At 61.1% G+C, this 21961-nt stretch overlaps 2 protein-coding genes across 3 annotated transcripts; one reads left to right on the top strand and one right to left on the bottom strand.

Annotated features, from left to right (window-relative positions):
- Positions 1-2809: 2809 nt before the first annotated feature.
- On the top strand, positions 2810-8610 carry SOX13 (SRY-box transcription factor 13). 2 transcript variants are annotated; one of them, XM_086627355.1, is made up of 14 exons: positions 2811-3026; positions 3394-3402; positions 3631-3736; positions 3932-4018; positions 4118-4290; positions 4908-4976; positions 5149-5263; positions 5343-5425; positions 5507-5666; positions 5897-6006; positions 6136-6232; positions 6318-6461; positions 8001-8217; positions 8337-8610. In XM_086627355.1, exons 1-14 carry the CDS (start codon positions 2811-2813, stop codon positions 8608-8610), a joined length of 1860 nt encoding a protein of 619 aa, XP_086483481.1. The 2 variants fall into 2 exon arrangements, with proteins under 2 accessions (XP_009987586.2, XP_086483481.1); XM_009989284.2 differs by lacking the exon at positions 3394-3402 and having other exon boundaries at positions 2810-3011.
- A 3887-nt stretch (positions 8611-12497) lies between these two features.
- ETNK2 (ethanolamine kinase 2) lies at positions 12498-20642 on the bottom strand. Its single transcript, XM_086627327.1, has 8 exons — positions 20364-20642; positions 16285-16544; positions 15655-15792; positions 14307-14449; positions 14108-14191; positions 13513-13682; positions 12743-12816; positions 12498-12570 (listed from the first exon to the last, which is right to left on the bottom strand). Exons 1-8 carry the CDS (start codon positions 20640-20642, stop codon positions 12498-12500), a joined length of 1221 nt encoding a protein of 406 aa, XP_086483453.1.
- Between the last annotated feature and the right edge of the window lie 1319 nt (positions 20643-21961).

The following is a 21961-nucleotide window of genomic DNA, read 5'->3' as shown; positions in this document are numbered from 1 at the left end:
GGGAAGATAGGATCGGCTGGCAGGCAGGAAGGGTGGCACAGCCACGGGGAGAATTGCAGGACGTGCCGTTCGGGGGTACGCATGGAGAAAGAAAGGCTGCCCAGCAGCTGGCTGTCGCCATCCCAAAAATCTCAGCCCTTGGACGTGCTGGGCTGGAGTTTGGAGGCAAGGTGAGCACATGGGTACCTGTGGAGTACGGGTGTTTTAGGGCTTCAGTAAGATGAGCCTCCCTCGAGCTCCCCAAAATGCCTTATCGAGAGGAAGCAGCCCCATGCTGGGACCCTGGTCCCTCACCCAGGACTCGTGGCTCCCCAGCGGGTCCGTTTGGGCCCTCTAGGCTGGTACTTCACGTCCAAACGCCGTTCCCTCCCTTCCCCTCGGCCCTGCATTAAATGGGAAACATTAAAGGCAAAGATCTGTTCCGCTCCCCGTGCCAAGGCAATTGTTCCCGTCCCTATTGTGTGCCACAGGCAGCCCCGGAGCCCGGCACCTGAGCCCGCAGCGCCGGGCTGCCGCGGGAGCCAGCCCTGTAACAAGATAACGGCACCGTTTTCTCCTTTTTCTTCTCTTTTTTTTTTGTTCGGCAAACCGAATAATAAACCCACAATGAGGCCCCTTTCAAACAGACCCCTGTTAAAAGTACCGGCCCCATTTTAAGAGCAAACTTCCAGTGGCATCGGGAGGTTAAATACAATGGAAACGTGACCTGCTGGAGGAGTGGGACGTTGCTTTTGTGCATGTCTCAAATGGAAGGCGTCGAAGGCATCGCTCTGTGTGGCAGCATTGCTGCTGCCACCCCATTCCCTGGGCAGCATCCCAGCTGCAGGGAGGGAGGGCAGCACCTGTGGCAGGGATGCACTCAGCGGGGCCTTTTGTCTTTAAAAACCCAAAAAGGCTGGAAAGAGGGAGCGGCCGTGCACCCACACCCGCAGGTCCCGAGTTAGGAAAGCGCCTAGGGCAAGGTGCTGCAGTCACCATACGTTCGTGCCTCAGTTTCCCCACCTGCAGCACGTCGAGAACACCGACTCTGGGGCAGCCTCGCAGGGCAAATCCTACCTCTGCGGGTTGTTGGAGCCGGCAGAGCCGCGGGCACGGCTTCCCGCTGGCTGCCTGCCACTGCCACGCCACTGCCAAGCGTGTCCGGTTCCTCCCCGGCCGAGGCGTGGCGAAGGCAGACGATGTTTTTTTGGGTGGGCGCTGCCCGTGCCCGGGTCACCCTCCTTATGGCTGAGCTGGCCAAGGTGAGCCGGGGGCAGGAAGGGATGATGCGGGCGGTGCCGCAGGATGCAGCAGATACCGGGCGATGCCGACGGCGGGAGGAAGGCCACCGGCCCGGCGAGTGTGATGGTTTGTGCAGCGGAGACCAAGGGAACTGAGATTAAAAAAAGCCCCGCTAAGATCAGAAAGGCTGGCGCGCACAGTGCCCATTGTGGAGCTGTCACACTTCCCTTTACTTTATTGCTTTTGTCCAACACCCTATTGTTCCACTTCCTTTTGTCCCCTATTCACAGCCCTGGCTTTTCATTACCCAGCCGGCCGTGTTGTTTTCGTTTCTTTTGTTTGAAGTTCCTGAGAGGAAGGTTTTATTTTCAACGGTTTGATTAATTCGCAGCTTGAGCTGAGCTTTGTTTGTTATGTAATTGCTGCCCCGAGTCGGGCTCAGCCCCCCTACCCCGGCTCACACCCCCAGCACCGATTTTGGGAAGCGGGGTCCTGATCAGCCGTCGGGGTGTGGGGAGGCGAGAGGGAGCAGAGCGCGGGGGTCCTGGTTGTGGGGTGCCAGAGCCCAGGCAGGGTGCTCTCTCCATCCCGCCACGGCCCCTTCCCACCTCGGCAGCCCCCGTGGTCCCGCACCGTGGATCCTGGCCCCTGGCAGCAGCCGGTGTAAATCCCTCGGTGAAGGCATGGTGAGCTCCCGGCGTGCTGGCACTCGCTCGGGGATATGGTCCCTGCAGCCCTGGGCTCTGCAAGGGACGTGGCTGTGACACTTTGTCTGGGGCAAAATCCATTGAAAATACTGACTCTGGATGTGCCTGGAGTCCCCTGGGGTTATACAGCTCATCCACCGTAAGAGCTCGTGGTCAGTTCTGCGGTGCCTGGCTGAGCGGCTGGCAGCACCAGGAGTTGGACTGGCACTGGCAACCGTCCATGTGAAGTTGGGAAGAACCATTCCCCAGGGCTGACCCCTCACCTTGGCTGGGGCTTGGCTGGTCCCAGCTCCGTGCTGTGCTGGAGACTCCCGGAGGAGCGATTCTGGTGGCTGTCCCAGCCATTGTTTGGCGGGGCCAGGATTTCCATTTTCCGTCGGAGCGGGAAACCTGCCTGCCGTCCTGCCGGCTTTCTAGGCATGGCTGCTGGAGCGGTGCGGGAAGGCGGCTCGTGAGCCAAAAGCTGGGGACCCCTGGGGTGCTGGCTCAGGTCTGGCACGGATCTCTGTCGTGGTGAGCCTTGGGTTGCTCTGCCAGGCTGCTGGCTGAAGCACGAAGGCATGTGCTCTTACCAGCCCTAAAGCCCATCCTCTAGGTCGCTTTCTTTAGGGCTTTGCTTTGTTACTCCGTTCCCTTTGCAGCCCAAAGTGTGAATGACATTTTTCCTTGGGGGCTTCTGGCCAGTGAGCCCCAACTCTGCAAAAATCTGAGCTCAGGAATTCAGGAACAAGAGCTCAGCTTCGCTGAGCCCTGGCAAAAAGAGTGTTACCCCTGAAAAACCAGCAGCACAGGGTACCCCAGTATGTGGCCAGGCTGGGAAAAGGGGTGCCCATGGCCGGGGGTTGGCCTATGGCTCTGCTGACAGCCCTGCTGCCCTGTAGGATGTCCATGAGGAGCCCCGTTTCTCCCCACCTGGAGCTTGATGGAGCGGGCAGCATGGTGAACTGCACCGTCAAGACGGAGGAGAAGAAGGAGGGTGGCTACGAGTCCCCGCCGGGGGCTGCCCCCAGCACGGAACCCCGTCCCAACGACCCGCCGGGGCCACCACCGAGGGAGGGCACCGACCCCCAGGCTCTGCCACAGGTGGGTGATGTAGCTGTGACCAACGCCGATCCTGGCCGGGGTCTCGCCAGGCTGGCAGAGTGTTGTGGCCATCCTCGCTCCGGACCTGGGCTTCGTCCCCTGGCAGAGGGGGGTGGTTGTTTCCCCCGGTGGTTATTCCTTGTCCCAAGGAAGCAAAGCTGAAACCTGAGGTTCCCCCAAGGCTTTCAGACTGTTGTTGATGCTCTCGGGTCCACCCTGGGGTTTGAGCACTTCACCTTTGGCGTGGAACCCCCATGGCCACCTCCAGACGTGCTCTGTCCCTTCAGCCTCCCTTTTTAATTGCTCTTGGGTCTTCCCTCACCCTGACCCGCAGCCTCAGCCCTCCCATTCCCCACGCTGCCTCCCGGGGGACAGGGCTCAGGGGAGCTGGGTGGTCTAAAGAAATAATAAAAACCTCCAGCAACCGATTCTTTGTGGCATGAAGGGCAGAGATGCTCTCAAGTCAGGCTGGGGGAATGTGCCTGGCAGAGAGTGGTCCAGCAGTCAGCTGGGCAAGGCCAGCTCCAGGCATCCCTCCGCCCCAGCATCTCCTGCCCGGAGGCCTGGGGATGTCCCCGTGCCGGGGAGCGGGTGCCGAGTAACGCTGTGTGTGGTGCAGGAGTCCCGCTCGCCCGCCGGCGATGCGCCGGAGCCCAGGCGCTCTGCCTTCGAGCCGGCCGTCAGCGGCCAGGAGAAGCTGGACTTCAACAGGAACCTGAAGGAGGGTAAGAAATGTTCTGAGTCACCTCTTGAGACCACCCCCCCGGCTCCTTTTGATCCCCTCAGTGTTTTCCCAAAGGTGCGGGATGGCACGAGCCACCCCGTGCCATGGCGCAGAGCCTCAGGCTGTGCTCACCTGCCCGTCGTCTCCCTCTCCCCATCCCTGCTCTGCCCACCCCGGTCCCTGCCGGCGCTGCCAGTGATGCCAACCATCGAGAAGTTACTGTCCAGCGACTGGAAGGAGCGGCTGCTGGGCAGAAACACCGCTGAGTCCAAAGAAGTGAAGGGTGAGGTCTCCCCCTGGCCACCCACCTCATCCCAAGGGTGGTGGTGATGCTGCTCACCCTCCCCAAGCCCCTGACCCGCAGCTGCTTGGCTTCTTCCAGGAACCCAGGAGAGTCTGGCGGAGAAGGAGCTCCAGTTACTTGTCATGATCAACCAGCTGTCCACGCTGCGGGACCAGCTCCTGACGGCCCACTCGGAGCAGAAGAACATGGCCGCGATGCTCTTCGAGAAGCAGCAGCAGCAGATGGAACTGGCGCGGCAGCAGCAAGAGCAGGTGGGCTTGGGTCCCCGTGGGCAGCCTGCTCGGGGAAAGCGTTTGCCAGGGACCATCTATCCCTTCAGGGATCCCTGTGGGATCTGCTGGCCATGGGTGCAGGACCAGGACCAGGTGCCCTGGGAGTGGTGGGGAGATGGCTTTGGCATCAGGGGCAGTGGGACTTCGCTGTCTGCCCAGAAACCCTCCCGTTTTCTTCTCTTGCTCCCTGGTGCCAGGAGGATGAGGGTCAAAGGAGTTGGGAATTGCACTCCTTAAAATAATTAAACCACACAGAGTCCTTCCTGACTGTGCTCTCTTTGCTCTTTGGACACCTATTTTTCCCTCTCCAGTGGCCCATACGGTGCCAAGGGCCAGGGTGACGCTCCTGGCACACCCCAGGGTGGGGGTGACACCGTCCCTCCTTCCCAGCCTGTTTCTCTCCCAGTGTCCCGGGAGGTGGCGCAGGGGCAGCTCAGCCACCCCTGCCTGCCCTCCCCGCAGCCCTCAGAACCCTCCGCAGACCCCTTGGCTCCATTTTGCCGGTGTTGGGCAGGTCATGCCAGGCCATAGCCCCACCGGGGCTGTCTCGGCACTGCCCTTGATGCCACTGAGCCCCACTGTCTCCCCCCTGCCAGATCGCCAAGCAGCAGCAGCAGCTCATCCAGCAGCAGCACAAAATCAACCTGCTGCAGCAACAGATCCAGGTAAAAATGGGGTCCACCTCCCCATGTCCCCTTTCCTGGGCTGGGTGATTGCATCCCTCTTGTGTGCCAGGCTTGTGTTCCCTCCTGGCGCCGAGCAAGGGGATGGCACCTGCCCGCGGTGCCCAGCAGCCGTTATCTGGTCTCTCAGCTTCTCTCCCCCTCTTCCCTCCAGCAGGTCAACATGCCCTACGTCATGATTCCTGCCTTCACCCCCAGCCACCAGCCTCTCCCCGTCACTCCCGACTCCCAGTTAGCGCTGCCCATCCAGCCCATCCCCTGCAAACCAGGTGAGCGGGGTCCCCCAGGGCTGCCCCAGCCCTGTGGGGTGGCCCTGTCCCCCAACCCCTCTCCCTCTGCTCCCCACAGTGGATTACCCGGTTCAGCTGCTGCACAGCCCCCCTCCTCCCACGCTGAAGAGACCCGCCGGCTCGGGCCACCTCCAGATGCAGGTACAGCCCCAAAGCACCTCCATCCCCTGGGCTGGGGTGCTGCAGGGTCTGTGCTTCACCCCCTGCTCCCCTCTGCCACAGGAGACCTCTCAGCCACTGAACCTGACAGCCAAACCCAAAGGTTCTGACCTCCCCAGTGCCTCCAGCTCACCCGGTTTGAAGATCACCAGCTGCCAGTCCCTCACGCCGAGCCACGGGGCCACCAGGGACCTGCAGACCAGCCCGTCCAACCTCCCTCTGGGTGGGTTCCCAAGTGCCCTCACTGAGGTCCCATGTCCTCCCCTGGCCACCTCCCAGAGCTGGGGGACATCGCTGCTCTCTGGGGTCCCTCCTTCCTGGGGTGGGCATCTGCTGCTCTGTGCCACCTGCTTGGGGCACGCGGTTGTGATTGCCGGGGTGGGATGGGGTGCCATGGGATGTCAGAGGAGTGGGCGCTGGTGCTGATAGGTGCCCATGCTGGTGTCGTGCCAGGGTTCCTGGGCGAAGGCGATGCCATCACCAAAGCCATCCAGGATGCGCGCCAGCTGCTGCACGGCCACAGTGGAGCCGTGGAGGGATCGCTAAGCAGCCCCTACCGCAAGGTGAGGGACGCCTGCCGGGTGGTCACCAGCCCCATCGCCGACCCCACCATCAGTGGCCAGAGCCGGGTCTCCATCTGTGGGTGGGGTCCCTGGCTTGGAGCTGGTTCCTGACTCCTTGCTCTCCTGCAGGACCACGTCGGGATTGAATCTTCCCCAGTGAAGGAGCGGATGGAGGAGACCCCTGCCCACCGGCTGGACGAGGCTCTGCTGACCTGTGAGATGGACGGTAAGGATGGCTGAGAGCACTACGATGTGACCCCGGGCTTGCTCCTTCCTCTGGCTCCTGACCTCGGCCGGGGTCTCCCTCGCAGGCTCACGGCACTTCCCCGAGTCCAGGAACAACAACCACATCAAGCGGCCCATGAATGCCTTCATGGTGTGGGCGAAGGACGAGAGGAGGAAGATTTTGCAGGCCTTCCCTGACATGCACAACTCCAGCATCAGCAAGATCCTGGGTGAGTGCCAGGGATGGCGGTGGGGGGGCTGGAGCAAGACCCTTCCCCTCTGCATCGCCATGGGGGGACACAAGCTCCATCCAGCTGCTCACTCCGCTCGTCCTCAGCCACCCACGTACAGGTGATGCCCACCAGGACAATGCATCACTCTTGGAGGTGCCTGTAGCAGCGTGGGCTCCATCCAGCCAACATCTCCCCCCGCCCCGACAGCAGCGGTCCTGCCGCAGCGCTCGGTCCCACCGGCTTTTCCCCGCAGCCACGTTGCTATTAAAAGCAGCGGCGCGATCTCCGGCGAGCCCGTCCGAAGGGCCGGGAGCCAGCGAGCGCGCCGCGGGTTACCCCAACGCACGCCTCCCCTGCCATGGCCTCGGTTTAGCAGCTCTGGTCGTTAAAGAAAAAAAAAAACAACCACGAAACCGCCAAGCCTTTCCCCTCGAAGGAGCGCGCGGGCAGGATCAGCTCTACTTACCTCTCGTGACCACGGGGGCTTGGTGTCACGGTAGATGTCCATGGCTTTAAATAGCTGGCGCGGTTCTGCCCGGAAGCCGGAGCTGCTCGCTGCTGGGGGGGTGCAAATTTAGCAGGTGGAGAGCTGCAGATGGACGAGGGGTCCAGAGCCGGTATGGACCCAGGTGTAGGAGGGGTTCGGTCCCTGTGTGCTCTTCTGCCCCTGGAAATGTGGGTCTGAGCCAGTGCCAGGGGCTGAGCGCGTGGGGAAGGAGCTGATGGAGGACACCTGCGCAAGGGGCTTGCTTGCCTCTGTGCCTCGGTTTACCTGGGCCGCCTGGCTCGTGGAGCTCCCTGGGGGAGCTGGACCATGCTAGCAGGTGAAGGACACCCAGGAAAGGGGCACATGGAGACTCACAGGAGGATTTAGGTGATGGAGGGATGTCTCTGGAGGTCTCCAGCCCAAAGCCCTGCTCAAAGTCCACCTAACTCCATAGTTCCATCAGGATGCTCAGGGCTGTGTCCTGTTGGCTGTTGAGCATCTCCAAGGATGTTGAGGATCTCCAAGCATCTCCAGTTTGTTCTTCTCTCTCCCAAACTGGACACTTGTCCCGTTGCAGCCTCCCAGGTGCTGAGCTGAAGGGCTTAATCCCTTCTCTCCGCCAGCCTGGTCCTGAGCCCCCTCCCAGCCCAGCAGCCTTTGTGCTGTGCCCAGCTTTGCCCTCCTGCTGAGGGTGCTGTCGGCGATGACAATAAAGGTCAGCCAGTGGGAGAGTGTGAGTCACATGCCGGCACAGCTGATTTTAGCAGCAGCACCTGCTCTCCATACCTTGGAGAGGATGGAAAGCTGTGGCTCAAGAGGTGCTGGAGGAAGGTCAGGGCTGGGGACCTGCTCCTGGTGTTCCCTCTGTGCCACGGGGCTCCCGTTGGCACAGCTGCGCTCGCTGGCTCTGTGCAAATTCAGGTGCCGTTTGCACAGAGGATGGTAGAGCATTAATTAACTCTCGTGATGGTTTTCCCAGCTGGGAAATGGTGTGGGTTTCGTCACAGCGGGCAGGGTGTAAGCATGCCCTGCGGCTCTTCTCTGCACAGGCTCCCGGTGGAAGTCCATGACGAACCAGGAGAAGCAGCCCTACTATGAGGAGCAAGCCCGGCTGAGCCGGCAGCACCTGGAGAAATACCCCGACTATAAGTACAAGCCCCGACCCAAACGCACCTGCATCGTGGAGGGGAAGCGGCTGCGCGTGGGCGAGTACAAGGCGCTGATGAGGAACCGGCGGCAGGACGCCAGGCAGGGCTACTTGATAGGGTAATGCACCCCTTCCTCCCATCCAGGGGGTCTCACCACGGGGTGGGTGCCCTGGGAGGCGGGGGGGCATGGGAGCACTTCAATGCACCAGTCGATGATTGCATTCCCCTGTTCTGCAGGCCCCAGGGCACCCAGATGCCCCCCGCCTCCTCAGACGTGCTGTACCAGCGGCCGGTGGGCATGCAGCTGACCCCTCCCCTGATGGAGCACTACCTGCCCCGCAGCGTGGACCCCAGTATGCCCGTCATCGTCAACACGCGCAGCCTCAAGGAGGGCGACGGCGGCGACGACGGGCACTCGGTGGCCGACGGTGAGATATACCGCTACAGCGAGGAGGAGGACTCGGAGGGCGAGGACAAGAGCGATGGCGAGCTGGTGGTGCTGACGGACTGAGGGGGGCCAGGGAGGGTGGTGGGTGGGGGTGGCAAGGCTGGTTGCCACCAAAAAGGAGGTCACAGCATCTCCTGATGGGATGGGACTCAGGCAAAGGGCTGTGCTGGGAGCAGGGGAGAGCTGCTGCCCTGGCAGGCAGGAGTCATGCCTGCCACCCCGCAAAGGTGGGCACCCAGAATTTTGGGTGAGGGTGCTCCCCAGGGGGGGTGATGAGTAGTGATGGGGTCATGGCTGGGATGTGCCAGTCCTGCTGGGCAAGCTGGTGAGGGCTGGCTCAGTCACACTCCAGCAGCAGGGACATGGGAGGCTGAGGCCACCTGGCCTGGGAATGCGGGTGCCACGGGTGCTGAGCTGTCACCCACTCACAGCCCCCTGGGAGGGACCCGAGGGTATCGGGGTGCAGGAAAACCTCCAGAGCATCTCCCAGCCCTCCAGCACCCCTGGGTCTCTTGCAGAGAGCCTCACCTGCAGCAGCTCCAGCCCCCACTGCTGGGGACACGGGCTGGGGACACAGGATGAGGACGCGGTTGTCCCTCACTCAGCCCACTGACCTCCCTGCTCTGTTTCCCACTCGGTCTTTAGCACCTGCCAGCAAATTCCCATGGAGCCATTTTTAGCTCTTGCCTGGCCCAAGTACCAGCCAAGGGCTCTGAAGAGCCCTTTATGTGCCTGACGGCTCTGGCCCACTTTGTAAATAAAGTGGGTGCCTGTTCCCTGGCTGCGCCGTTACCCCCACCCTGCACCAGCCCCTGCCCCGGGCATGAGCCCCGGCTGCGGTGGGTACATGCCCCGTCCATCCCTGGGCACCTCTCCCTCCCTCACCCCGGCTCCGCGAGCTGCAGGCTCCACCTGTGATGTGCATCGTGAGAAAACACAGAGGGAGAGAAAAATAACAGCAATGAAAAAAGAGAAAAAGAAATAATTTAAAAAAAAAAGTACCTTGCTCTGGTCAGAGCCCGGCCCAGGAGTTTTGGGGTGCAGTGTGGCTGTGTGCCCGGCTGGGCATGCAGTGTCTGGCTGTGTGTGTGCACGGTGCGCAGCTGTGTGCATGCACGGTGCCCGGCTGTGCATGCATAGTGTCCGGCTGTGTGTGTATGTGTGCACGCACGGTGCCTGGCTGTGCATGTACAGTGCCCAGCGGTGGGTGCACGGTGCCCGGCTGTGCATGCACAGTGTCCGGCTGTGCGTGCACGGTGCCCGGCGGTGCAAGCACAGTGTCCGGCGGTGGGTGCACAGTGCCCGGCTGTGTGTGCACAGTGTCCGGCGGTGCGTGCACGGTGTCCGGTTGTGCACAGAGCCCGTGCACCGCCCTGTGGCAACAGCCAGAAACAGACACCGTGGCTCGGGTTGCAGCCACAGCCCGGCCTCCAGCCTGGCACCACGGGGACCTTGCTGGGGGTACAGAAGGAGCCGTGGCCGCCCAGGCTCCAGGCTGCAGCGGGGGGACGAGCCCTGCAATGGGGGCTGTGCAGCAGACTCATGTCCTCAGCCCCAGGGTGGGGGTCCAGAGCAGCAGCTCTGCAGCATCGGGGCCCCGGTGCTTATCCAGTGTTTATCCAGGGGAGCACCCTGCCCCCTCGCCCACCCACCAAACGCCTCTCTTCTCTCTTGCCCTTTGTCAGTGCTTTATTTATTCCCCCTCCCTGTGCTGCTCTGGCTGGGGCCAGGGTCCCTGGGGAAGGGGTGCCCATGCCCGGGATGGGCTGGGCTGTGCTGCAGAGGGGGCTGGAAGCAGACGTGCCCAACAAATGCAGCTCTTCCTCTTTTTTTTTTCTTTTTTTTTTTTTAAAAAAAGACTGTAAATATAGATAGAGCTTTATTTTGTTAATAAGACGATGAGTAACTTAACCTGTATATTTCACATACTTGTTTACAATTGTCTCCCCACCCCTTGGCACAATAAAGATGACTTTTTGGAGCAGAGATCCGAGTCTGAACTTTCCCAGCCTGGCATCGGGGAGAGCCGAGGGCTGGATGGGGACCTGTCACCCCAGGCAGGCAGAGCACAGACAAGGGGTGCTTGTTCTCTCCCCTCCCTGCCCCCCTTCCAGCACAGCCCCCTCCTCAGACTCTTGCTCCCTCTTATCTTTTCACTTGTGCTGTTTCTCAGCTTTTTCTCCTGCCCTGTCCATCCCTGGTGGGTCCCAGGCTGCTCCCCCTCTCCTCCCCACCTCTCACCTGTGTTTTCTCAAGGTCTCACCCCACATGGCAGCAGGTTTGGGGTTCAGCCTCCCCCACCTGGTTCCCGCTGCAGCCCAGGGGTCCCGCCTGCCCTTGCCTGAGCCCAGCAGGGCCTCAGGGGGCTGCCAGGGCACCCACCATGAAGCTGGGGAGAGATGAGCTCTGCAGAAGGCTGCTTTAAGCCAAAGAGCATCACTCTGGGACAAGGATGAGCCCCAGCAGTTGCTGCCAGCAGGGAAGAGGCAGCGAGTGGTGCATGCAAACACCCTCCTGTGCTGCACAGCTGCTGCTGCCCTGCAGCACCCAAAGAGAGGTCGGGAGCACGAGGGGGACATCGTCAGCCCACCCTACCAGGGGACACCTCCAGCTGCAGGAGGGGCCAGGTGTAGCCCCAGGTCCCAGGGATGCTGTCCCTGCTCCAGCACCAGTCCCCATAGATCCGCCATCCCCTATTGCCAGCAGCTTTTATTTTGCACCAAAACGAACACCACATGTAACAACAGCCCCCGTTCTCGCTGGGGTAGATCCCATGCCCGTGCAGAGGGGACAGCCACCTTGTCCCCACGCCACTCACTGTGCAGCCAAGGCAGGGGCAGAGGGGTCTGAGCCCAGCTCCCAGTTGAGGCACAGCCACTGTCATGAGCTGGACAGTGCTCAGCAGGTCGGGATCACCCTTGCAGAGCCTGCGGCGGGGGAAGCAGTTGAGTGCTGACGGGATGAAGTTGTGCCCGGCTCATGGAGTAGGTCAGCTCCGTTCAACCTCCTGCCAGGGGGTCCCATGCAGGGACACAGCCTAAAAAAGGAGTACACGGCTGGTGTCCAAGTGAGAGGCAGGACTGACCCCTCTGGGAGACAGGGAAGGCAGAGTTGGGACCCCCTTGCTCTGGCAGCACGGGATGCTACAAGGGAAGCCCTGATGGGAGCAGGGAGCTAATGGAAGTCTGGGAGACCACGGCCGTGGGGAAAAGCAGGGCCAGCCGTGGGCTGAGCACATAACAGGGGGTGCAGGCACCCAGCGCCAGCCAGCAAAAGTCTGCTGCTGCCAAGTCCACATGGCTCACAGCCATCGCCTCCCCCCGCTGCTTTGGCACCATCCGAGCTGGAGCACAGCAGCACCCACCCCTCGAGGAAAAGAGTCCCATGTTCAGGGTCAGCCCCAAGCCCAGCATCAATACAGACCCAAGAAAGGTGCTGGTTTGGGGGTGGGAGCCTCAATGGCACCGAGCAGGCAAGAGGGGACAGAGGGAGCAGCGAAGGCGATGGGCACAGCGTGTGTGTTGAGCAGCTAAAGCAACTGGGCAGCTCTGGGGGCTCCCGGGCAGACGGGCTGGGGGACCTGTTTTCCCCCTCAGGGACAGCACAGAGGGAGCAAACTGGGTGCCAGGCCAAGCAGCAGTAGTGCCAGCAAAGCACAGACCTTCCGGGCACCGGGGCCAAGCTGGGGCTCGGCGTTAAGGCGATGGTAAGGCTTCCTTGCGTAGGCGGGGGCCTCTCTGAGGCCGTGGTCCTCTCCAGCATCTCACTGTCCAGTATCAGGCATGTCCAGGGTCTCCTTTAATTGGTGGCCGGGACAGAGCTCCTCTCCCCCTTCCCACCATCGGGACCTGCCCTCGACCCCCAGCTGGGGCGGGGAAGGGGCGAGGGGGATGTGAGGGCTGTGGATGCACCAAGGACAAAATAGCTCAGGGTCTCACGGGCCGGAGATGCTATTTAGAGATCTGCAGGGCTGTGACCACCGGCTTCATCTTGAAGTACTGTTTAAACCTTAGCTTTGCATATCTGCTGAGAGACGAGAGAGGGACAGACGTCAGACGCTCGTGCCCCAGCCCCGTGTCCCCTGGGTCAGAGGATTCCTCCAGCGTGGAGGGATCACCGGGATCCTCTTGCTCCCGTCATTGAACACTGAACAACAGCACTGGGAGCAAACATCCCCCAGCCCCAGCGGACTCACCTTAAAAAGTTAAAGTCTATAGTAGAGTATTTATCCTGGATCAGGCCCCAGCACGCCCAGAGGAAATGAGATGCCTGCAACAGACAGAACAAGGATCAGAAATGGGCACGGAGCATCCCTGACCGCAGGACGAGTCGCTGGCCAGGTTCCAGAAGTCCCGTGGCTGTGACGGCAGGATGTGGGGTGGCAGTCAGCTGGGGCTGGCCCACACATGTGTTTTTATATGCTCGGGAGGCTGGTCCCAGCCCGGGCAGGGATGCCAGCAGGAAGGATGCTGAACAGCTGCACAATGTGCTCACGGTACCAGCCTCTGCATTTGCAGCCAGGATGTCCCTCCTGGCAGCTCTAGCCAGGAAACCAGCTGGGATTTTGCCCCAAGTTTCCAGAAAATCAGCTCCGCCTGTCCACAGCATTTACCAAAGAGGATTTCCTCGTGCCTGGCTGTGCCCAAGGTCTGCCGGGCCCCTGAATGGATGCCCAAGGCTGCAGCTCTCAGAGACACACTGTCCCTTGGTACGAGTTGGTGGGACGGTGGGCAGCCAGCGCTATCTTTGACCTTGCCCGAGGGCTCAGCATCTCCAAGGTGCAGCTGGGCTCTTTGGGGCAGCCTCGTGCTGCAGGTGCCTCCACACCCCCAGGCTGCTACTTGCACCTCTATCCTCACCAGCCGAGCCGCAGCAAGAAGCCCCAGCTCACCCGAGAGCAGAGGAAAACCCATCCCATGGGCAGCCCTCAAGAGAGGCTGGCTCCTTCCCACTTCCACTACTCACCAAAGAAAACTTGTTCACTTGCACGTAGAGAGCCTCCAGCTCCTCCTTGGACACCCCCGTGCCTCCTTGGTCCCCCTGGGTGAGCTGCTTGTAGGCCTGCAGGTACGAGTGCAGCCACTGGAGCTGGGTGTCCTTGCTGGGGTAGAGGCGATAATCCACCTCCTTCATGCCTGCGAGGGGAGCTGGGGTCAGCGATGCCCACAGGGCAGAAGGGAGAAAGGGAGAGTTCCTCCAGGGCAAAGCTGGGGCTCCCCCCATGCACAACTGGGTGAGCTGAGCAAGACCCCTGCAGCTTCCAGGCTCGCACAAGCTGGGGATCAACCTGCCAATTCAAGGCACACACCCAGCCCTTGCGTGGTTAAGACCTGGACTGGTGCAGGCGTCACATCCCCGCAGCAGCCAGGCTGCTCACCGCAGACAGAGACCCTCCCTCGCACATCGCTCCAACCCTGGGCAGCCCGAGGGGAAAATGCCCCATTTCCCACCATGGTACTGGGGATGCAACCGAGTCCTCCGTCCCCCTGGACTGGGAGATTCTGGGGCAGCTGCTGCAACCAGGGGACACTTTGGGTGCCATGGGAGGAGCGTGACTCACCTGCAAACTCATTAAAGTGGTTTCCAATGTCAAAAGCCTGGTAGTTGTAGCCAGTGTACTCGTAGTCTATGAAGCGGACGTGCTCTGCGGAGGCAAAGGCAGAGGCTGGGAGAGCAGCTGGGCAAGGAGCCGCTGGCCCCCGGGGAGGTGGGTGAGGGACAGACCCCTCTGCTGGGCGCGCGAAGCTGCTGCCCCGAACCTTGTGCCCTGTCGTAGATGATGTTCTTGCAGAGCAGGTCGTTGTGGCAAAGGACGACGGGGGACCCCAGCTGGGAGAGCGTTTCCTTCATCCAGGCCAGCTCGTGTTCAAGCATCTCCAGGCTGGGCACATCCTGCTGGAGGCTGGGGAAGGGGATGGGGTGGAATCACTTCTGCTCACAGGGAACCTCCCTCGGGGGCAGAGGGGCAGCGTTGCCCCTTGGTTCCCTCCGTGCATTTTATAAACCAAATCATCAGTGACATGAAGCTGGGCTAATAAGGCTGTTTTCGGTGGGGAAGCCAGGTTTGGCTTGGACATCCTCTGGCGTGCTGGGTGGCACCCAGGGTGCCCAGCAGTTGCCACGGTGCAGCCTCAGCCCTTCCCTTCTCCCCACTAACACCCCATCCATCCCCCAAATTCACCCAACCAGCCACCGCTCTCATTCCCAAAGCACCCGACTAATCCCCAGGCAACAGGAATTTTTTGGACTCTGCCAGTGCCCATATCCTCTCAGTAACCTCAGAAGTTTCAATGCCAAGAAGAGAGCCAGTTAATGATTACTTAATTGGCCACACTGAAGGTGCAGGTTTGGGCAAAGTCTGCCTGCAGCGGGGCGAGTGCTGAGAAAAGCCCTGCGTCTTGCCACTGCTGCTCAGGGAGCAGGTTAATTATTCGCTTGCCTTCGGGTTCGTTCACCTCCACCGCCTCTTGGGGCTGCCCACATCCTTCCCAGACATCCCGGCACTCACCCGGCGTGAACCCAGGCTCCCAGAAATGGGATGAACTGGGTTGAAGTGGGAACTGGCTGGTTTAGTCTATACTGGGTTTCTTGCGTCCCCTCCAGCATCAGCCCAACCTTGCTGCTCAGATCCCTGCCATAAGAAGGGCTTGAGCTTCAGCTTATTCTAGGGAGGGCTTAAAATGCAGCCTAGATGTGCAGGGAGCAGGAGGAGGTGGATTATTACAGCAGGTGGGAGTCTCTGGCTCAGGTCAGATCCTGCCTGGGTGCTGTACAGACACAACCCAGAGCTGTCTCTGCTCTAACACTGCTCGTGTACTGGCAGGAGGAAAGGTGCTGAAGGGTGCTCGGAGATGCCTCCACCCCACCTGCTCTTGGGGGCTTGGCCACAAGTTCACTCCTGGAGGGATCATGATCCAGAAGTGGCCACGTGGCCAGATCCAGCCCCAGCACCATCCCCAGCCCCGCTCACCAACGCCAGGGTCCTACAGAGGCTTTACCTGGGAACTGGGGCTCTTCCCCCCCGTCCCATACAGGGAAGACTTCGAGATGGGTGGGCAGCGGATGCCCAAGCCAGAGCCTGGCTCTTTGGGATCCCTCTGCCTTTACCTGGGGTTGGATACCTTTGGGCTGAGATTCGTCTTCACGAGGGTGAGGTATTTGTGCAGCTTCTGCCAGAGGATGGGCTTGGGGAGGCTCCTGTTGGCGTGGATGGTGTGTACCCGGGCCATCTCCCGGGCCACCAGCCTGGAAGGAAACATGGGTGAGAGGTGGCTGTGGAGCAGCGTTCCCGAGAGGACTGCTCCTCAAAGCCAGCCTTGAGACATCTCGAGGGACGTTCCCCGAAAGCCGTGTTTAAAAACACAGGGTCAGCTGAACCCCCCCTCCACTTCAGCTGCCCCCGAAGCATTTCAGGACCCTGTCTGGGTCAAAAGCAGCATTCCCCTTTCCAGGGTGAGTTCAGACCAAAGCCGTGGTTCCTGTGAAATCTCTATTCACCAAAAGCCGATGCTTTTGAAACACGATGGTAAACCCATCTGCAGTTTGGCCCATTTATCACCCAGCACCACCCAGGTTTGCGCACACCAGCGATGCTCGAGCACCAATCTGGAGCAAAGGCAGCGCCAGGGAGAGCTGGAAACACGGAGCAAACCCCTCGTGCCTGGAGAAGCACTGGTTCCCTCGTGCCATGGCTCCCCCCTAGACCCACACATCTGAGGACATGGGGGTCCTGCACACCTGAAGATGTGGGGGTCCCGCACGTGGTCGGGCCCCAGCGCGATGCCCGGAAGGAACTGGTAGCAGAGCCCGTTCTGGAAGGTGCAGTAGAGATCGGGGGCACAGCCGTGGGCACGCAGCACCTGGAAGTTCCTCAGCTCCGTCTCCCGGTCCACAAACAGCTCCGTCTTCCTGCCATAGACACGGACCAGCACCGCGTCCGTCATGCCCTCATCCGTGTAGCAGGCCATGAGCTTGTTGGTGATGCCATCGGTGAAGAGCTGGAGGGGGAGAAGGGTGGCAGAGCCGATGCCTGTACATCCTTGATATGCCAGCTGGGCACCGGGGAAACCCCCTTCCCACCAGCAGACCCCAGGGAGAAGGCAACCTAGCAAAGGCAGGGACAGGCAATGGGCAAAAGAAAGCAGGAAGCAGCAGTGCCCACAGAAGCCAGGAAAGCTCCCAGGGCAGGTGGCACAAGTTTGCAAGGCCTCGAGGCTCGGGCATGAATGGGGGCTGGTAGTTTGGGTAGAAATCCTGCCATTTTTTCACCTGGGAGCTCAGGAATATCTCAGGCCAGATGTGCCACCAGCACGCTTGGCACCCAAGCGGCACCAGGACTCACTCTCCCCCCAAAAAAAAAATCAGCGTAAATCTTTTGGCACAAAGTGAAAAGGCAAAAAAAAAAACCTCCAGCAAACAACACGGGGCAAACACCACCACCACCTCATCTCCTCCTCCCGACCCTCCCCGCGGGCCGGGTCGCTGATAGGCAGGGACGTCTCTGCTGGGGACATCTCGTGTCATTGCTCTGATGGCTCCTCACAGATGGAAAGAGAGTTTTGTTCTCCCGTCGCCCCGGCTTGGCCGCCTGCCCGCGCACATGCAGGGGCTGCCGCTGCCGCCCGCGCCGGGTTCCTCTCCCCATCCCGCGGCGATTTCGGTCACCTCCGGTGCACCGAGGGGTTTGGGTCTCTCTCACCCCACGGGAAACCCCTGTCCCATCGTTCCCCACACAGGCAGGATGCTCAGCTCCACATGGATCCTGCTCGGCACCGAGGCTGAGCACCCCAGGGTGCTGCTGCTCCCCAAGAGAGTGATTTTTTTATCCCCTTCGTGTTTGGGGAGTCGGAGCAGGTGTGATGCTGGCGGAGCAGGAGGGGGTGAGGGCACGTGCTACGGCAGCAGCGGTGCTCGGGGGTGGGATGGCTAATTTTAGACATCCCACTCAGCAACTCACGCTCCTATATAGGGTGCCTATATATAGGGCTCCCCATGCAGCCTCCTGAGGGAAACTCAAAGCACTGGAATGAGACACGCCAAGTTAGACGGCGCTAACCCCCCTGTTACACAGCCGGCTGGTGTTGGATTTGGGGTGAGAACGGAGAGCCGGGCACCACATCTCCTCGGGCTGCTGCCTTCTTAAGCAACTGAGCTGCTTTTCCCAGGGCAGATAATCTGTGTTTCCATCGCGGTGCCACGCTCAGCTCTCTCCTCTCCTTGTCCTGCCGGGCCCCAGAGGCCAGAAATTCAGCAAGCACAAGGTGTCATGGCCCATCCACGCAGAAGATGGTGCACACCGGGGCTGGTGCCCTCCACCAGCCACCTGCACATCAGCCGCAGGTGAAGGGCTCCACGTTGAGATGCTCAGCGCTCCCTCACCTGCAAAGTCCTCGTGCTGCTTTGTTTTGCTGCTCCACAGCCCGATCAGCCCTTACCAGTGGGTTTAACGGGATTACTGAGCCTTATCCCCCCTGAATTCCAGGCCACTAACTTTGGAGACACACACGTGGTTTGTCAGCAACCTGCACGCTGCGCACACGGGTTTGCCAGGTTTGGAGGCAGCAGCTCCTCCAGCTCCTGCTCATGGCTGCTCGGGAGATGCCCGGTGCTATTCCTTGTAGATCCATATCAGCAGGGCCACAGCGCTGCTCCCAGCCCAAATCCTGCCCTGCTGCGGTTGTGCAACAGCAGGGAGTGAGGGAAAAGTGAGTGTGACTCCACACCAGGAGCCTTGCAGCAATCAAATGCGAAGCAAGATCCAAGCCTGGTGCAAAGGTGCCAAAGCGAAGCAGCTCCATCCGATGTGCCGGTGCCACGCCTGCCATGAGACTCCCTCGGCATCCCCGAAGCGCCGTCGCGTTGGCTGCCTCCCTGCCCAGGCACCCCCAGCACCGCTCCCCAGTCCGAGAGGCGGCCAGCGGCCTGCGGTTGGACTGCAGTAGGGCACCTTGTTGCCAAAGTGGGGCTAAAAATGTCCAGCCACGCCGGAGTCCTGGCAGGGCTTTGGCTCCACGTCGCTGCTGCTCTTCTTATTGCCGGATGAGGGATGGAGGAGACCCTGAGAGCGTGGCTGCTTCCCTGGTAGGGTGGCTGGCTGACTCACCGATATTGCCTGTGTCTTCTCGGTACAGAGATGCTTCTGCTCAGGGACAGAGCCTAACAGATGAGGAGCAGGAGCTCTGGAAAGCAGGCATAACCTGGAGCACAGCGGGGCTAAAGACCCCACCAAGAAGAGGGCAGGTGGGGGAGGCCAAGCACCCAGACCCTTCCTCCTCATCTTCCACGCCCTGCCCCAAGCGCCCAGATATGTTTCCATGCCACTGGCACAGCCTGGTACAGCCCCTGCAAGCAGCTGTGCACCGACACCGTGCAGCGAGGTGGTGTGAACCGGGCACTGCTCCAGGGCGAGGAGCAAAGCTAACAGGAACACTAATAGGAACCAGCTGAGGACCAGCACACCGCTCCAATCCCTTCCCGAACAGCTCTTGCAATAGCAGCTAAAGGAAACACAACTGGAGGTTTCCCCCCGCCAACTCCTAAGGACTTTTTTTTTTTTTTTTCCTTTTAATTAAAAACACACGCACGCACACACAAGCTGCTGTTGAACACTGACCCCCTCCGATGCCTGGAGAGAGCCTGGATACCAGACAGCCGGTGTCCTCCTCAAACAACCACTGCCACCGAGGTCTGTGCTTGGCGCTGCACAGAGCCCGAAACATTTCCTGCCCCTACAACTATGTCCTCTGAGGAACTCGAACCCCGAGCTTCCTGCTATTGCCATCTGCCCTTTCATATGTATTTTCCTGCAGCTTCTTGTATTTATTACACTTGGCTATTAATACATTTTTAATGACACTCCAGGCACACAGGAAGCATGTGCCTTCAGAGGACATGCACACGCACGTATATATGTTTAAGTGCACCCAGCTCCGCCACCTCCATGCTCCCGTGCCCATCGCCAGGAGCCCAGTGAAGACACAGACACCACCAGCCTTGCATTTCCACCCAGACCTGGCACCACTGAGCAGAAGCAAGGAGGGGGAAAGGGGCTCCCACGCCAGGCAGCTGCCAGTCCCACTCTTCCAGCCGCTGCAGCGAAGCCCTGTGAGCTCGGGACAACTGAGCCCCGTCCCATGCAAGGAGCCAAGCGCTGAATCCCAGCTCCCATCCGAACCTGCGCTCAGCCCATGAACGTGGCAAAGGTGCAAGCCAACTAGTAACGCGAGTGAGAACTGCTCCTGGGAGCAGCTACTCCTGCAAGCAGGGCCCCAGCAGCACTGGGCGCAGGCAGGGGAGACTTTTGGGGGACCAGCAGTGCAGGCTGCCACCCTGGCAGCCCCTCAGCCTTCACCCACCTTGGCAGCCTCGAGGGACCCTGAGGACACTCTTGCATTCACAGTCACCCCTCAGTGACTGCACGAGGGGTCCCCGAAGCCTGGGGGAGGGGCACGCGGTGTCACACCTTTGCACACCTGATGGGACCTGGTTACGCTCTTACAGTGGAGGGGAGAACTGGGGGTGAGGGGACAGCACGTTACACCCTTCTTGGCAGGTCCTACAGCCCCCCATGGTGGGTTCCACAGTCACCCTCACGTGGACCTTATAGCCCCCCCAGAGCGAGCACTATTGCTGCCCCAGTTCCACAGCACCCAGGGTGAGCCCCACAGCCCTCCTCGGGCTGACCCTATCGCCCCTCCAGGGTGGGCTCTGCAGCCCCCTCGGACGAGCCCCGCGGTGGGTGCGCAGGCAGCGGCGGCCGGTCCCGGGGGGGTGGGGGTCCGCGCAGGCTCCCCCCGCCCCTCCCCGGCGGGGCGTACCTTGGTCTTCACCCTGGCCGGCTCCCAGCCCGGTCTCAGCTCCCGCATGAGCCGCAGCGCCCCGGGCAGCACGTCGCCCTCGTCCACCGCAATGCCGAGGTGAAGCACGGCGGGGGTCTCCCCGCCCCCCCGCTCCCGCTCCGGCCCCGGGCAGTCGGGGCAGAGGCCGGGCGGGACGGCCATACCCTGCTCCGCTCTCCCGGAGCCGCGGCCCATGTGCCGGGGGCTGCCGCGGGGCCGGCGGCCGCGGGGAGGAGCCGCTCGCCGTTGGGAAGCCATGAGTCACTGGCCCGCCCCCCGCCGCCCGCCTCCCGCGGCAGCGCCCGCCCGCATTGTGAGGTCAGCGCGACCCGCACCGGACCCGCACCGGGACACCCTCCCCTCCGCACCTGCCGCCGCCCGGTCGCCTCGTCTATCCCCGCTCCATCCCCGGAGGCACAGCCCCACCATCGCTTTGGGATCCGGTATGAAAAGGATGGGGATGCCGCGCGTGGGATGCGCGCTGGGATGTGCTGGCAGCACCCAGGGCTGCAGGAGGGGACGTGTTCCCTGTGGATTGGCCCCTCCAGCCCACGCTGCCATCTCACCCACCAAGCGCTGACCCCCACAGCGGATTTACAGGTGGGCTGGAGAGAGGTTTGATAGTTACAGATAGAGCACGACTGGCCCCTTGGCACAGCCCCCCGCAGCCTGCTGACCCCGTGCCAGCCCGCCTTCATTATCAGAGGAAATAACGACCGCACATGGCTGGGAGCAGAGAATGCCCCCTCCAAAGTTTACAGCTGGCTGCGGCTGCAACCAGCTAAATGGACCATGGAGACTTGGGGAAAATCGTTTAAGGAAGGGGAAAAAAATAAACCAGCCAGTTCCCCGGGTTTCTAAATATAGAGTGAGCTCTGTCAGTTTTAATAGGATGGTCATAATTGCTGCTTTGCTGGGCTGAGCGCGGCCTAATTGCTCGCCCGTAACAACCGCGAGCGGCAGTCCTGGGCAGCGGCGGGCGGCAGTGCCTCGCTGCCAGCACCGCGCAGCAGCCAGCGGGAAATTGCCCTGGCACAGATGATTAGAGGCGTTAATAGACCGGCTTAAGGGGCCCAGGAGCAGCACTGCAGCAGCCCAGGCATTTTTCTCTCCCACTGCTTGTCTAGAATAGAGCTGGATCCACAAAACCATCTTATTTTAGGCCAGCCTGACCATTTTCCAGCTGAGGCCTTACGCAGAAGCCATCATGGGGGCTTAAGTCACCTGGTGCTTTTTCAAGCTCGCAACCACTCATCTTCTGCAGACCAGAGCCTTGGCAGTGTAAAATAGGAGAGAGGAGGCTTAGTTATTTTGAAGTGGAGAGTTTCCCTGCAGTAGGAAGGAAGAGGAGAAGCTTGCCAGCATCTCTGTACCAGAAGGTTGCAGAGAAGCCAGGCTGGAGCTCCAGTGCTGATCTGTGCAGAAATCCCCATGCCGAGGGTTTCTGGGCAGCTCTGCCCTCCCTCCTGTGCCTTCCCTGCCTGCGCTGCTGCTGCTTCCCAGCTCCTGGGGTTTCCTGCGCTGCCGAGCAGCTGCCTGGAGCACCTGGGTGTGCTCAGGAAACGTTGGACAAAAGC

This window comes from Tauraco erythrolophus, chromosome 27 (assembly GCF_009769465.1).
Source record: "Tauraco erythrolophus isolate bTauEry1 chromosome 27, bTauEry1.pri, whole genome shotgun sequence".
Lineage (NCBI taxonomy): Eukaryota > Metazoa > Chordata > Aves > Musophagiformes > Musophagidae > Tauraco > Tauraco erythrolophus.
Note: the sequence above shows the minus strand (reverse complement) of the source record. Positions and strands in the feature narration are given on the sequence as shown.

Bases quoted from the DNA above. Each gene is read 5' to 3' on its own strand.
- SOX13 (XM_086627355.1), top strand. From the start codon at position 2,811: ATGTCCATGAGGAGCCCCGTTTCTCCCCACCTGGAGCTTGATGGAGCG. The intron at 5,426-5,506 runs GTACAGCCCCAA...CCTCTGCCACAG, and splicing joins CGGGCCACCTCCAGATGCAG to GAGACCTCTCAGCCACTGAA. The intron at 6,007-6,135 runs GTGAGGGACGCC...GCTCTCCTGCAG, and splicing joins TAAGCAGCCCCTACCGCAAG to GACCACGTCGGGATTGAATC.
- ETNK2 (XM_086627327.1), bottom strand. From the start codon at position 20,642: ATGGCTTCCCAACGGCGAGCGGCTCCTCCCCGCGGCCGCCGGCCCCGC. The intron at 15,793-16,284 runs GTGTGCAGGACC...GTTTCCTTCCAG, and splicing joins CGGGACCCCCACATCTTCAG to GCTGGTGGCCCGGGAGATGG. The intron at 12,817-13,512 runs GTGAGTAGTGGA...TGTCTGTTGCAG, and splicing joins AAGTGAACAAGTTTTCTTTG to GCATCTCATTTCCTCTGGGC.